Source organism: Nothoprocta perdicaria, unplaced genomic scaffold, assembly GCF_003342845.1.
Source record: "Nothoprocta perdicaria isolate Ctin4 unplaced genomic scaffold, notPer1 scaffold_151, whole genome shotgun sequence".
NCBI classification, from domain to species: Eukaryota; Metazoa; Chordata; class Aves; order Tinamiformes; family Tinamidae; genus Nothoprocta; species Nothoprocta perdicaria.
In genome coordinates this window covers 7676-22606 of record NW_020454661.1, presented here as the reverse complement: position 1 = coordinate 22606, position 14931 = coordinate 7676, and the positions used below count along the sequence as shown (strand labels likewise).

General features: G+C 42.8%; 1 protein-coding gene across 1 annotated transcript; it reads right to left on the bottom strand.

Moving 5' to 3' along the window:
- Positions 1–4503: 4503 nt before the first annotated feature.
- ALDH5A1 (aldehyde dehydrogenase 5 family member A1) lies at positions 4504–14915 on the bottom strand. Its single transcript, XM_026034895.1, has 9 exons — positions 14760–14915; positions 12948–13118; positions 12546–12662; positions 11964–12107; positions 11022–11165; positions 9364–9522; positions 7994–8163; positions 7172–7230; positions 4504–7011 (listed from the first exon to the last, which is right to left on the bottom strand). The coding sequence occupies exons 1-9, from the start codon at positions 14913–14915 to the stop codon at positions 6806–6808; spliced, it is 1326 nt and encodes a 441-aa protein (XP_025890680.1). The 3' UTR covers positions 4504–6805.
- Between the last annotated feature and the right edge of the window lie 16 nt (positions 14916–14931).

Genomic DNA, 14931 nt, shown 5'->3' with positions numbered 1-14931 from the left:
CAGCCAGCAGCAGCCTTTAGGCTGTGAAGTCAGTCCCTTACATTGATTACTTTCATCACACCTGATGTTGAAGCCTAGGACATGGTTTTGAATCAAGCCACAAGCATCATTTTTCAAACTAAAGAATGTGGTTGTCCAGTAAAGGGAGAACTTCAGTTTTCTCAAAGCTGCTCTTGGCACTGCAGAATTCCTGGCACCGTGCCTGCTCATACGTGTCATGGGCTCAGATCTTTCAGTCAGTGGCAAGCTCAGGTACCTGAACCTGCATCGTTGGCCTCTCTGGTTCTCCTTGAGGCAGACAAGAAACATTAGATCAATTTGTTTTTGCATAAGGCCTTAGCAAATGGGCATGGACAGTTTTCACTCAGGTGCTGCTCTGGCATTTTTATGGCCAGTAATATTTTGGTTAGAAGGTTTTGAATACTGAAAGGGGCGGATTTTTTGAGCTGCTTCTAATTCTCTTGGTTTGCTTTTCCTGCTGACTTGGGAGGAGAAGTAATCTTAAAATCTCTTACATACTGTCAGACTTGCTATTTGTGGTATCAGATTTTAGTGTCACTTGACCAAGCTTGATTTTGGCAGTCATTTAGGGCCGAATATAGCAAGCCTTGTATTTTCAATCAGTGTAACTTCTATTTCTAGAAATGTTGGTTTCTTAGAGGATCTGTCAAGCCATGTCCAGAAGGAAATGGCAAGAATACTGACTGCTACAATGCAAACACAATGGCAGGATTAGGAACTGCTGCTGGATTTCAGTTTTGGGTTATGGTGGGTTTTAAGCAAGCTCTCAGTGCTCACATTTGATTACACAAATGTGTTTTCGTTTGCGTACGGTAAGACTGCTGGCTCTTCCTTTTGAAATAGGGATGGGAATTTTTTTCAGGAAAGTGGAGCCCAAATGCAGTTTGTGTATGGATCAAAGAGTCCAGTTTAAAAAAGCAGATTACATCCATTTTGCCATTGATAAGATACTGTCTCACGAGGTGAACTGCATATTTCAGGGCTTCATATTCTCAGTGGGAGCATGGAATTTCCCCTCACATCCTAGTTTTACATTTATGGATGCTAGTGCACAGGAAGGGATTGGCTGGATAAAGGGCAGCTCTTATTTACATGCTCGAGCAAGGAGTATCTTTGGGAGAAGCTTTCTTGTCAGTCCTGCCCAAGGCATCAGATAGGTTGGGTACTCAACACTGTTTATACATGCAGTGCAAAATTGCCCTGGGGCAAATAGGTCATAAGCTTGTCTTTTTCTTTTTAGTTATTTTTAAATGTCTTAACTAAAAGGCTCTAGCAGTAGAATATGAACTTTGCTTTGGCAAATCTAAGGACCAAATCCAAAGCCTCTGTCCTCTGCTTCACCTTTTTGTATCGAGTAGGCAGTGAAGAAATTCAGGTAAAATGTGAGCAGTCTAGTTGTAGAGGGTCGCACGTGTGGTGAGAGGGTAGCAAGTGTTTGCTTGTGTCTGACCTGTGTGAGAGCAGGTTCTCAGCCTCCTGCTGGGCCAGATGAGCACTAGATACAGCTTCTCCTTAGTGTCTGTTTTGTGCTGCCCGGTGTGTCTGTTGTATGCTGCTAATTTTCACTTTTCCTCCTTGATCTTTTGGGGGCGAGCAGAAATGCACCCCCACGCAGGGGATATAACACCGTGTGTGTGTGGTCTCTGTGCTGGGTTTCAACTTTCTTTAGACAGCGCTGATATTCTTGAAGAAATTGAGTTTTGGGGAGGCGCTGGTTAGGCCAGTTTCCAATTGCCTGCTTTATAGTGTAAAGCAAAACTAGTTTGCCCCTCAATACGCTGATGAGGGGCTGTAGCTACTTGAACTTTGGGTGTGGTAGTGATCAAATGTGAACTGTGTTGAACTACTGAGCCGTCTATGTGGGATTTGAGGGAAGCAAACGTGTTTTGAAGGGAAGTGGTGTAATGGTATTTGAAGTTCTCAGCATCAGGTACTGCTCACGTTGCTCCCTAACCAGGATACCAGTCCCATAGCTCTGCAGCAAAGGGAAAACAGGCCTTTAAGGTCCTGAACTCCCTATGGCAGAGGAGTGAACCATAAAAGGTAGAAATAGGAGGAGGAAAAGAAGGAGAAAGAGCATTTTCTGTTTTGCACAAGCAATGAATCAAGTGCGGATGAGCCGCACGTCAGGAGTTTGCCTCTGTGTGGAAGCACTTCTCCCTGTGGGTGGATGGGTGAGCTATAAATTGCAAAATTTATAAGGGAATCTGTTTCTAGAAATGTTATTTATTGCATATGATAACATATTGTAACTAGAACCATTTCGGAGCTGGAAATACTACCTTTATGTAACCCTTCTAATAAAGTTTTGTCTTTCCTTCTAGGAAGTTGTCAGGTGCTCTTTTATATGTGGTAGGATTCTGAATTGGACTCAACAATCGGGTCAGAATAATAAAATACAGTTGTATGATGTAGCTTATGTCTGTACTCCAAGCTAGAAACAGTGTAATAGCTGACATTGACAAAACCGTAGAATTCTTTATTTCCCTACTTCTTTTTTTCCTTTTAATGCTGAAGTAACATAATTAATTGTACTGGATAAGAGGCCTGAAAAATTCTCCCTGCAATTTATAGTAAGAGTTTTCATGTTGGCTTTTCCTTCCTTGGCTTAATTAAGCAGTTGAGCATTCATAATTATGTACCCGCTGTCATGCACGGAAAGGCCAGTGCGGTGGTTTCACGAGCTCTGTGGTTTGTTCCATCATGTATTGAGTGCCTGAGTGTTGGCAAGACTGCCTTGCAGCGGTCAGGAGCTGGTATTTAATATAACCTAAGAAGTTAAGGACAGGTAACGCTGCTGTGGACATGGCTTTCCCTTGCAGTGTTTTTGCATTGTGCTTTTTGGTGATAGAGATGGCAATAGCCTCCCTTCTGATACAAACCTGTACGATGGAGGGAGCAGCAGTGGTGATTGCTGAACAGCTTGGGCAGTTGTGCTAAGTAGCTACATAGGGAAAGCAAACAACATGCCTGGGAAATGCCCACAGTAGCTTCTCAGGTCTTGCACTTCTGGCAAGGAAAATGCTTCAAGTGCTAACCTGTAACGTAGAGCTGCTGAGCACAAACCTGCACCTGTGCTCTCAAGCTATTTCAGGCTTTCCATAGGCTAGGAAAAGGCAAAGGGTTGTCCCTCATGAACAGCTATGCAAACAGCGATGCCAGTTACGGTGAAATGGGTACTTCAGTGCCAACCCAAATCCTGGATGTCCCCTTTTACCTGCAGGATGGTCAGACTTCCAGAAACACAAGTCTAATGAGATTGTGCGTATGTGTGTGTGGGGGGGCATTTTATTTTATTTTACTTTTTAGTATGAAGTGTTGTAGCCTTTGTAAATTACTTAAACTGCCCTTTGTGTTCTGTGAGAATCATAAAAGCATTCCATTTGTTTTCAGAAGACTGGTCTGTCTAGGAACACGTGAGGCAGCAGAACTGCTGCTTCAATTTTTCCTTAGACACAACACACTCTGTGCTAGGAGATAATGAAGTGCAGGCTGCTGGCTGCCCTAAACCCAAAGGGCTCAGATGGTGGCCAAGCTTGAACCACTCCTCAGCAGCCCCGTGTGCCTTTCATCTCCCCAGCATCAGCTCCAGCACCATGAGGTGCCCTTGCCAGGGTCAGCTGGCCAGCTTAGTGTCCCCAGGGGCGAGTACCACCTAGGGCAGCATCTCCAGAGGGCTTCTGCAATAGGGTTGGCAACAAACGTCTGCCTCCAAGTCAAAAACACCAACGTGAAGCCCTAGTTGGTCCAACAGCCCAACAGTTGTTTCTCAGTTTGTTTCTGACGCTGAGGTTACAAACAGTTAACTGAGCACGTACAGTAGGATCTCATGGAAGCTGTTCAGAGGAGGAGGTAAGAAAATGAGGTGGAAACTAACCCTGAAGAAGCTGGGTTGGAAATTAGAAGATTTCTAAGAGTTCAAAATGGTCTTAACTATATGGAAATAAAAACATATCCCCAAACCTACTTTAAATCTTAATTTATTATTATAGACAATGACACAAATCTCTATATCCTGAAAGCAGGGAAAGGTCTCTGGTCCACGAAGCCTTTCCTTGGTGCTAAGTTGTTTGACTTGCACGTGAAATAACTGCCAGCATATGAAGATGTGAAAGTAGACAGAGCACTACAGGAACTGGAACACAAGGTGGTAGCTGGGATAACCAAAATCTTGCATCTGAAGAAGGCCCTTGTGGAGAGAGTCTGGGTGTTTTTTTTTTTTTTGTTTTTTTTTTTGTTTTGTTTGTTTGTTTGTTTGTTTGTTTTTTCCTCTCTCTCTTCAGTTTTTTCCTCCTCTCTCTTCAGTGCTTAATGGACTAAATTTCATGAAGCTGCTGTAAGTTATCAATTCAATATTGAGTAAATTAACAAACAAAAGAATCCAGTGGTTTCATGAGGTTATTTATTAACTGGCAGATTTTTCGATCACAGTTTTAATATCTAGAAGTTGATGAGCTATCACAAATATAATCTTAACATAAATGAAGTTTAAGAATTCAAGTATATCTTTCATTAAAGAATCACAGCTTTTGCTATGAGTACAACTTAAGATTATTCTGTGCTTACTGATGTAGACCTTATTTACCCAAGGCAACTATGTCGGAATCCAACCATAATCCAATCTAGACAAAGATATTTTTGAAGTTTATTATGTGAGTTATCACTGATTATGGCTTGTGCTTGTTATCAGGTGTAGTAAAATATTTTGTGCTGGGGAAAGGTAAATATTTACCCACTACTTTTAAAATCCTGGTGTCTCTTCTGAGAATAGCACTGTTAAATGCACCAAAGCAAGAGTTTTGCAACTCATAAAGGGGCAGGTAAAAGAAGGTACCCTCTGACCTCACTGTCCTGAGATGAGCACCTACATGAAAGGCTGTACCCTCATACAGCAGTGAGGCAACTTTAATATTAAACTCTCTCTTTCCAGGAAGAAATAAACAAATTTTAGCAGCTGATGCTGACCTGGGGGCAGCCTGTGTGCTCAGCAGCTGAGTGGGCTACAAGAAAACGTCTTATAGCTATCACAGAACTGTGTCATCTTTTCTGTTGGTTCCTGCTGCAGCCGATAATGACATTAAGCCCTTGCTATCTTAAATCCATAGCTCTATGCAGTAAGAATTTTTGGAAAGACAGCAACTGTCCTTTATGTGCCCTGTGGCCAACATGATGCACCCAGCCCTTCTTACCGATAGAGAAGGTTTCAGGTGTTGCACAAATATTTACCATAACCATAACAAATACTCAGAAATAATGAGTAGCAATCAATACTACCTTATGTGCGCTTTAAAAAACCCTATGAAACTCTTATTCGGCCTTGCTTTCTACCTCCCACCAAGTTATGTCTTACAGTATGTGGCAGCCTTCTCTACACCTACTATTTTTGTGCTTACCACTGGCCTAGTTCATAGGTACATTCATTAGTTCATAAGGCTCTCCTGCCTTCTTGTATTTAGTTTTCATAATTAATTACTAAAGCCTCACGAAATAGAAGTGAACCAACAAAGGAAATAAAATGTCTTCCACTTTACCTCTGCAATGCTGGCTTAATTAACAAATTAAAGTTGTCCTTTTTTTTAAAGTGCTTTTCTTTTTACTTCCATTGAAATAATGTTTGAACACTATTGCTTAATTCACATTAAGGAAACTTCACATCCTCTTTTAAAGATGGCAGTTAAAAGAATGAGGTGATGTATAAAAATCTCACCTCTGCTCCTTCCTATTCCAGTCTTCATTAGCCTAGGAAGCAGACGAGTTTAAAGGCTTTTTTTTTTTAACCTTCCTCAATAATGGATGTTGGCAACAATGAGGACAACAACCCTACATCAAGGCACGCAGAGGAACCCAACCATCTGCTCACTTTGGAAGGGCAGGGTAAAGTTCTTCAGAGCTGGAGCAACGTTTATGCCGATGACCTTCCTTCATCCCCAGAACAGCCCCGTTCAGTTCACAAAGGAAATGTTCATTTGTCATTATGTTACCACTTGGGACCCCTTGCACTGCTGGAAATTATTGCCCCTCAGCATCCTCTCCTGCCACCCCTGCCCACGAGGGCAGCAAGCCTGTGCACTCCTGGGCCTCACGCCTGCACCGAGCGAGGCCTGACTTGGCCCAGCCTTTGAAGCTGCCAGCGCTCTCTTCTGAGGAGAAGCTCAGCCTGAGCCCCTGCACCGCTACCAGGCACCGGCGGGGCCCAGGCTCTGTGTTTGCCTGCTCGGATGCCCAGCTGTAGCTAAAAGCAACTCCCCACCTATCACAAGCATCGCCTTCTCCTCCAAATCAACAAAACAAAAACACTGCTTGTAGAAAAGGGTGATGTTTGGAGCTGCATGAGAAAGTGTCGTTATTTGCACCAAATTTGGAAGAGAGGCTCCCTTCCTCACATCCTACACCACCCAACTCAAACATCAGAGCAGAAAAAACGGGTCTCTTTCCTCCTTTCCATAACCTATGATGATCTGTTTTCATTATGTACCTGTCTCCAAGCTCTCCCCCGTAATGCTGGGGCTGTTCAAAACCAGCAGATGTACATTCTTCCCTGTTCCTTACGTGACATAACACAGTGTCATCCTATTACTGAAAAACCAAATGTATAAACATAGAACATGTAAAAATATATGGCAGCACAGAGTATAGTAAACATCTCTACACATACTCACACAATAGGATTACTTATTTTTTACAGGTGAAAGTTCCATTCATTCATATTCCTGGCTCTACAAGCTTATTAAAACTACAGCACTGTTTTCCAAGCTTTTGGGGATTGTGATTTTTTCGAGAAAGTTTACAAGCCTCCAAAGCAGATGTACTTTATCTCCAGGTATTCGTCAATGCCGTATTTGGAACCCTCTCGGCCCAAGCCGGACTCTTTTACTCCGCCAAAAGGACTCTCCGCGGAGGAGATGATGCCCTCGTTGACGCCAACCATGCCGACCTCCAGCTGCTCTGCCACTCTCCAGATCTGAGCCGGATCCTCAGAGTAGAAATATCCTGTCATGCAGACACAGAAGCACAGGAGTTACAAGAGAGCAGAAGACTAGGTAAATGATGCTTACTGACACTGTGTCAATTAACAGTTCTCATCCCTTTAACTGAAGCACTGAAGTTCGTAACAACACAGAAATGATATTCATCTGTGTGAGGCACATACCTGCTAACCCAACATTGGCTGCATTTGCTATAGCAACTGCTTCTTCCTCAGTCTCAAATCTGGCAATACAAAGGAAAAAATACGAGTGAGGTTTACAGTTCAGAGGTTATCTTGCTGAGTTACTGCTGTGATGCCACCTTACGAGAAATAATGAACATTTTTTCCCCTAAGAGTGTATTTTCAACATCTGGTTCAATTTTTGTTTTGCAGCAGGGGATCATCAACCACTTTCCTTAATTTAAACTCCTAGGTAGTAAGGATTGTGGTCATCTTCCTAGATACTCTCAATTAATGAAATATTTACCTGCCATGGGCTAGCTCACCACCTTCCCCACCTACACAAGCACTCTCAGTTATGAGAGAGGGCACCATGTTACTCCAGTTGCAACCTAACCCGTGCACTCACTGTGGATGGAGGTGGAGGTTGTTTTAAGGAGGAAAAGCCAGGGAGCTTTTCCTTGATCAGAAACACTTAGGACTCAGTCCTTTGGCCAGTTACCAAGTTCTGCCTCCCACGTCATTCCACAAAGCATGAAGCTGGTGAAGGTTTGGCTGCCACCCTCCCTTCTTAACTGCTGATTCAGTTTAAAGGACTCTTTTTCCAAAAGCTACAACGATACTAAAACTAAATCAAGAGAGTGAAACCAGCTACCCAGATATCCAAAGCAAGTTTTCATGTGCGTATCCCAGTCATGGTACAATATTACTGTAATCCAATAAAAGTATCTTTCAGCAAATACTGATCATGATATTATAATACAAGAAATAATCTTTGACTGATTTTCTGTAGTGATTTTTTATCTGGAAAATGAATAATCTTACTTGATAACTGGTGCTAAAGGACCAAATGTCTCTTCTTGGGTGCAAAGCATTTTTGTTGTAACGTTACTAAGTAATGTTGGCTCAAAGAAGTTCTTCCCCAAGCTGTGTCGTTTCCCTCCAGTCACAATGGATGCTCCTTGGGAAACCGCATCACTAATGTGTCTCTCTACCTGAGGCATGCAAAACAAAAATCTAATAAAACTAATTTTTAAAAATGTACAGTAGTATATTTTACACTGTAGAAACACTACTCCCCCATATTAAACATTTTTTTTTAAAAAGACAACTTTGCAGAACACCATTTGCAATGTTATTTAAAATTTCTCTTGAATTTTAGTTTGTATCACTCAGACATTATTTCAGAGGAAGGAATTATAAGTATGTTCCCAATTCCACAGCGATAATAGATGTAACTTTTCTAAAATTCATCCAAAGTCAAGCAGATAATAAGAATACCAAAGTGCTAATCTCTGCCTAGAATTTCATTATTTGAAATAATAACGAGCTCTTAAATGACTATATAGAGTTCTTGTGTGTGTGTGTTTATGAAGATGTTTATGGTGCACATCATACTTTTTCGATGCAAAAAACAAGCATCCTCTTACATTCTTATACTTGAAAAAAATCATATTATTCAATCATTTGTTTCCTGAATAACAGTATTTACATATTACAGTATTTCATAAAATGAAGGAATTTGACAGTATTCACGTAGGATGGAAATAAAATCAAGCTGGAATATGACCAAGCCATAACATGTTAGCACGTACAAACCACTAATTTAATAATCCTCAACCTTAGGAAGAGTAAAAGGGAATAGTATAGAAAATGTGATTTACTGCAATTCCAAAATCATAAGAGTTTCCTGGAGCCTCGAGTAATCCAAAACAGAAGACTCAGCCCACACAGAGGTTTTAGTGACTCCAACATCTGGAGCTCTGCTATTCCCAACCTCAATGCATTATTCTGCTTAGATTTTTCCAACCAGACTCACTGTTTTTCAAAAGTTCTCCTTCCTGTACCTCTGGACTGGGAGAATCAGCACACAGTTCTGACCGAGCACCCAGTTCCAAAAAATTGTCCTCTTTAGAATAGCCAAGAAATAACTAGAAAGAATCAATTTCTCTGCTCAGAACAACCTCTTGCTCTGTAATGCATGTATAGGAAAGACACTGTGAGTGCCACATCTGTCCCAGCATCCGTGCACACGGGCTTGGAGGAGAGGACAGGTTTCCAGAAAAGTAGCCACACTGTAAATCTGTTTTAACAAATCAAGTGTGGAAAAAGAAAAAAGGTAAATATAAACCCAAAGCTACTTTATAGATCATGAAGAAAATTAAGCTGTCAAAAATGAAATATTTTATTTGTACCTTCTCCACTGCTTTTTCATTAATGAGTGGTCCCTGGGTGGTTTTTGCATCAAATCCATTTCCAACATGAAGCTCTCTTTCAATGGCTTTAGCAAACTTCTCCACAAATTTGTCATGGATTCCCTTCTGCACCAGGAAACGGTTTGCGCAAACGCAGGTCTGAAAACAAACATGAAAATGTAAAACAAGTAGTAACTTGTATTGTATTTCATCTAGCCATGAATTATTTCCGGCTTTCATGACACAGTAGTGGCTTGCTACAATGATCTGTCCTTTGCCTCTTCTCCATCAGCCTAAACTGCTGAAAAGTTCTGCCACTTCTTTCATCATTCCAGAACTCCAACTTTAACAAGGAGTCAGTACATGGGCCAAGTATCACATATTGTTAATAGAAATTGTTCATGGTGGCAAAAGGTTTTCTGAGCTCTGTGGGCTCTCAGATATGAATCAACGAGGGTGCTAAAGTTGTAAGAAATATCCCCCAATTAGAAACCACAGAGCACCGGGCTGACCAACAGAACTGTGTGTCAGGCTTGAAGACGTGATGAGGGGTCTTTTTTTCCCCTTAACTGCTTCATTAATTGGAGTTGAGTTGTCTTTCTTCCTGGAATTTGCTTGCAAATGTTTTCAATGACCTACTAACATACACATTTGTGCTGCCCATTTGCTCTGACCACAATGTCCATTTGCCCTTGTGCTGCCCATTTGCTCCTTACTACAATGTCTCAGAAGCAACATTTGTTACTCCATCCAACCCTTATCCATCCAACCACATTACCTGTGCTGCTCCTTATTCCACGCAGCAGCCTGCACAAGAAGTGCCTCGTAGCTGGATGTTGTCCCAACGCCTATCTGACCACTTGGGTCATCCTTATCCACTTTCCAGTCTCTTTGCCACTTCCTTTCTTCCCAGCACTAATCTTATATTTTCTTTTTGTGTTATTCAAGCACTACCAGAAAACATCCCCCCATCCAAACGACCTTCTAATCTCCCTCAAAACTTGCTTTTCTCTAAAGTTAGAGTTCTTCAACTTAACATTCACATCTCTTAGATGCAGTTCTCCTAAGAGTAAAAGAGTCTTCATACAACCCCATATAGCTGACTGGTCTGAAAAGCTGTGCTCTTCACATTTTTTTGTTTACATAAAACACATTTGAGGCAAAATACTCTTGAAGCCTGATTACTTTTAAAAACCTCTTTGCTGTGGAAAATCTTGGTAGGTTTGTCTCCAGGCATTTCAATCATCTTAATTCTGCCAAGTGCTTTCAGGGCACAAGAAAGACTGGGATCAGACGCAGAGACTCAAAGATAGACTGGAATTTTAAAGAAACTGCTAAATCCAGAGAACTGAAGCAAGATGATGTCTTTTCTCAGTTCCAGCTCTCCAACAATTTAATTCAATGTTCATTAAGCGATACATTTAATAAAATACCCCATTCCTTCTCACACTACTGTGAGGGATCCTGGTGAGCATTTTCCTTCTCATTGCTAGTGTTCATAACTAAGTGCCATATGCATTGTAAAACTACACGGGATTTTACAGTACTGTTCTTCAGACTTGCTCTTTGAAAACTGGTTTAAGCCCAGAGACACGAATCCAGCATATGTCCAGCTTTTCACTTTTGCAAAAGCACATGGGGAAAAAAAAAGCCCTTACCTGCCCCGTGTTTCTGTACTTTGAAACAAGGGCCCCTGCAACAGCCCGGTCCACGTTGGCACTATCAAACACAATGAAAGGAGCGTGCCCTCCCAGCTCCATGGACACGCGCTTCACGGTGCCCGCCGCGAGTTTCAGCAGGATCTGCAGGACAGACACAGAAATCTGTATCTCTCCCAGATGGAAACTAGACACCACAGAACTTGCAGGTGGAAGGCACTGAAAACTAGCTCTTGCAGTGAATTTATCTGCATCTTCTCTATTATGCTAGACCCTGTGCTTCCTTCCGTTACAAGTGCATAATTTGCTTCATTAAAATTTTGGGATCAAATTACACCAAGAAAAGGATTCTCATCAACTTCAGATCAGGCTTCTACTCAGTGATTCTGTCACTCTCATTTGTTCATTTCTTTCTTAATAATGAATACTCTGATTGAGAAATTTTCCCACAATCTGACAGACTGTGGGGCTTAGATTTGCCTTTGTGTCAGACTTGTTCTTCATTCCCCCCATGGCCGTCCGTTGGATTCTACCACACTCTGCAGTATCACTGCTTTCATTTGGGACGTGGAAGACAGGGTCTGCTTATGGACTAAAGCTGACAGGAGACCATCAAAGCAAGGGCCCTACTTCTCAAATGCTTCCTCTCAACTACAGAAGCCCTTCCCAAACAGTACATTTGAAATTCAGTGTTCCTATTAGTATGTTATCACCAAGAAATATGGAGCAAAGGTATCTTGCACAGCACTAGTCAGGTTAGAGTTTGATAAAAGGCAATTACCCAGATGCTGTACAGACATCCTTCTGCAAAGCACAGATACTAAATAGTGTCTCAAAAACATAAACTTAGTTGGACAAACTGTGTCCTGCAGCCATTTTCCCCCTACCTTCCCAATATAATCACAGTAACAATCTTCAAGGAGATTGTGTGCACGTATGTACCTTTCCTGTCGCAGTGGAGCCAGTGAAAGATATTTTGGCTACTGAAGGATCAGTGCACAGAACTTCCCCTACAGCTGGTGCCTGCTGTCTGGAACAAGGAACAACATTATACACTCCCGCTGGAATTCCAGCCTGGTTTGCGAGCTGCAATGACAGAAACACAGAATTTGCATTAGCAATAGACTTTGTAAGAGGAGCACATAACAGGCAATGGATGAACGAGTGTTGTCTGCTTACTGCTCTGAAGAAACCAGTCTGTAAGTCAGTGGAAACTGAAGGTCTAAGCACAACTAATAACAGATGACAGAATCAGAGACTGGCTTCACACCTGTTTAGGTTGGCTGTCATTCAAAGTAACCCAAGAAAAGATATAAAGATGTTTGTGTGCTGTAATATGGTTAGATCTGTAGGCTTCTGACCATTTTCAAGGCAACTCTCAAGGATTAGTAATAACTAAAATCTCTGCATCTTCTGAGCCGACTTGTCCTTTCTTCCTGCATGAGCTTGGCTTCAGTTATATTCAAAGTCCACCTACCTCCTGTTAGTGGATTCTAACACAGAAAACCTGGCACCAAAGCTCACCTCTCCAAGAGCCAGCGCTGACAAGGGAGTGTCCTCGGCAGGTTTCACCACGACCGTGCAGCCAGCTGCCAGAGCCGCGCCAACCTTCCGTGTGATCATGGCACTTGGGAAATTCCACTATCAGGAGAGAAAAGTACAGGCAAAGTTGGGAAAATGCTGCCCCGTTTCCATGCAAATGGCTGGCATTTCCCTCAGTTACATGATCATCTAAACAGACCTGCAGGAAGTACCCTGTCCTAAGCAAACACTACAAGGAAGTACTGCCAAGCCAGGAAGAAACGAGGACAAGGCAGAAATGAAGCTTTTGCTGGCTGTTTCCTATGGCAGGATGAGCCAAAAGGCCCCATGCTGAGGGCTAAAGTTGAAAACCTTCATGTGATTGGAAAATTCAACTGTACTTACTGGGGTTATAACAGCTGCCACTCCTACTGGCTGTTTCAGCACCAGGATTCTTCTGTCTTTCCCAGATGCTGGAATGATATCACCATAAACGCGGCGAGCTTCTTCTGCAAACCATTCCAGAAACGAGGCCGAATACAGAACTTCACCCTGTGCTTCTTTCAGAGGTTTGCCCTTTGGTTAGATCAGATTGAAGACAAACTTTAAGTCGGCAGATTTGACAACAACAAGTTTAAGTCACTTCAGAATTTTTGCTCTACAGTGATATTTTGCTTGATAATCCCATATTGCGTATGCTGCCATTTCCAACAAGCATTATACGAGTTCACAAGCAATTGCTCTGCATTCTCAATATACGGTCACTGTAGAGCAAACAACTTGTCTGCGGTGCCAGGATTTTCACGTGTACTAAACAGAGACCTGAATAACACATGTGGAACATGTTGATTGGCAAACTTTGCAGTGAGCTGGTATTGCCATTTTGAGGATGACAGAAAATAGGACAAAATAAGCCCATGTGCTAGGGGTATCTGGGGGGAAGGAGCATTTCTTTTGCTAGCTCCAGGCCTGGTCCAGTGGACTGAATGCTCTGTGATGCAAACCAAAGCCAGCTAAGTGAGCACAGCTGGGATACTTGCTTTAACAGGGCATTCTGATCCAAACAAAAACACCCGTATAGGTGTAACCTGTTAGATATGAACGACAGGAGGTTTAGTGAGGCAACTGAGGGCAGACTCCAGATCCTGACTGCCTGGGTGGGACTTTAAAGGAACACCCACGACAAGCACTATCATAATCACAGCAAGGATTACTTGCCAGATAGCTGCTTTTCCCTTAGAAGATTAGAAGAGGCAAAACTGCAGTAAGAAGGAACCTTCAAGAAAGGCAACCCATGATCCCCAGAGTCTGTCCTTTTTCATGATCTTTATCTGGGCATATGTGCTCATCCTTTCTAGCTCTCAGACTAGTAATTTGGCTAAGTCTATTTGGCATAAACTATCGAAATCTAACCACTCAACTCAAGCAATACAAAAAAAAACCCCAAAGTTACTACAGTCTTTATTTCACACACTAAAGCTCAAACCCAGCACTTGCATCAGTTTTCCCGGTGCATACGTACATACTTTTTCTTCAACTTTTATCCAAGTCAGTGAAACTCTGATAACAAACGCTTTATGCCATAAGGCACAATTTAGGCTTATGTCACCTTCTGTACATCATGTTGGGGCCCCGATCTCAGCTAGTACTGATGCCATCGGTGGCATTAGAGAATGGGCTCTACATATGTAAAAGCGACGTTTGCAACACTGTGTATCCATCTAATAGGTAGAAGTGAAATGCAAAGCATGCACTAAAGCTCAACATTTTTGAAGCAAATAATTTTATTTAAAAAATAGTGTCTTAACTGCTAAAACACGTTAGGTGTTTTGCTAGTTTCCTGTTTTACTTTCATGTTAGTGCATTATGTTTCTAAAAACAAAAATGTTGCTGTTGTAACCTACCAATTATCATGGCTTTGGACCTAAGACATGCCACTTAAATGCTCGGGCTGCCTGGGCACCTTTAGGAAGCTTCAGAAATGATTGTTCACGCACTGCGCTGCTGAGAACTGCTCCAGTGGCAGCACCACGGCAGCCAGGGCAGGGGCTCCCCCCGAAAGCCGCTTCCGAAGCGGCAGGGAAGCGGAGGCCTCGCCGGGGCTCACGGCTGCCCGGGACAAGGAGCGGGAAGGACGGGCCGCATGGCGGGCACGGGGGCTGGCAACGCTGCGCCCTGCCCCGCTGCTCCAGCGAAGCAGTCGCGCGGGACACTCACGTTCTCCGCCGTTATGATCCTGGCCAGCTCGTCTTGGCTCTCCATCACCAGCTCGTACCACCTGCGCAGCAGCGCGCTCCTCTCCTGCAAAGCAGAGGCAGGCACCGCGCTCCCAACGGCCCCAACGGCCCCTGGCGACCCCCGCCCCGCCACCATCTTCCCGCGCCTCTCA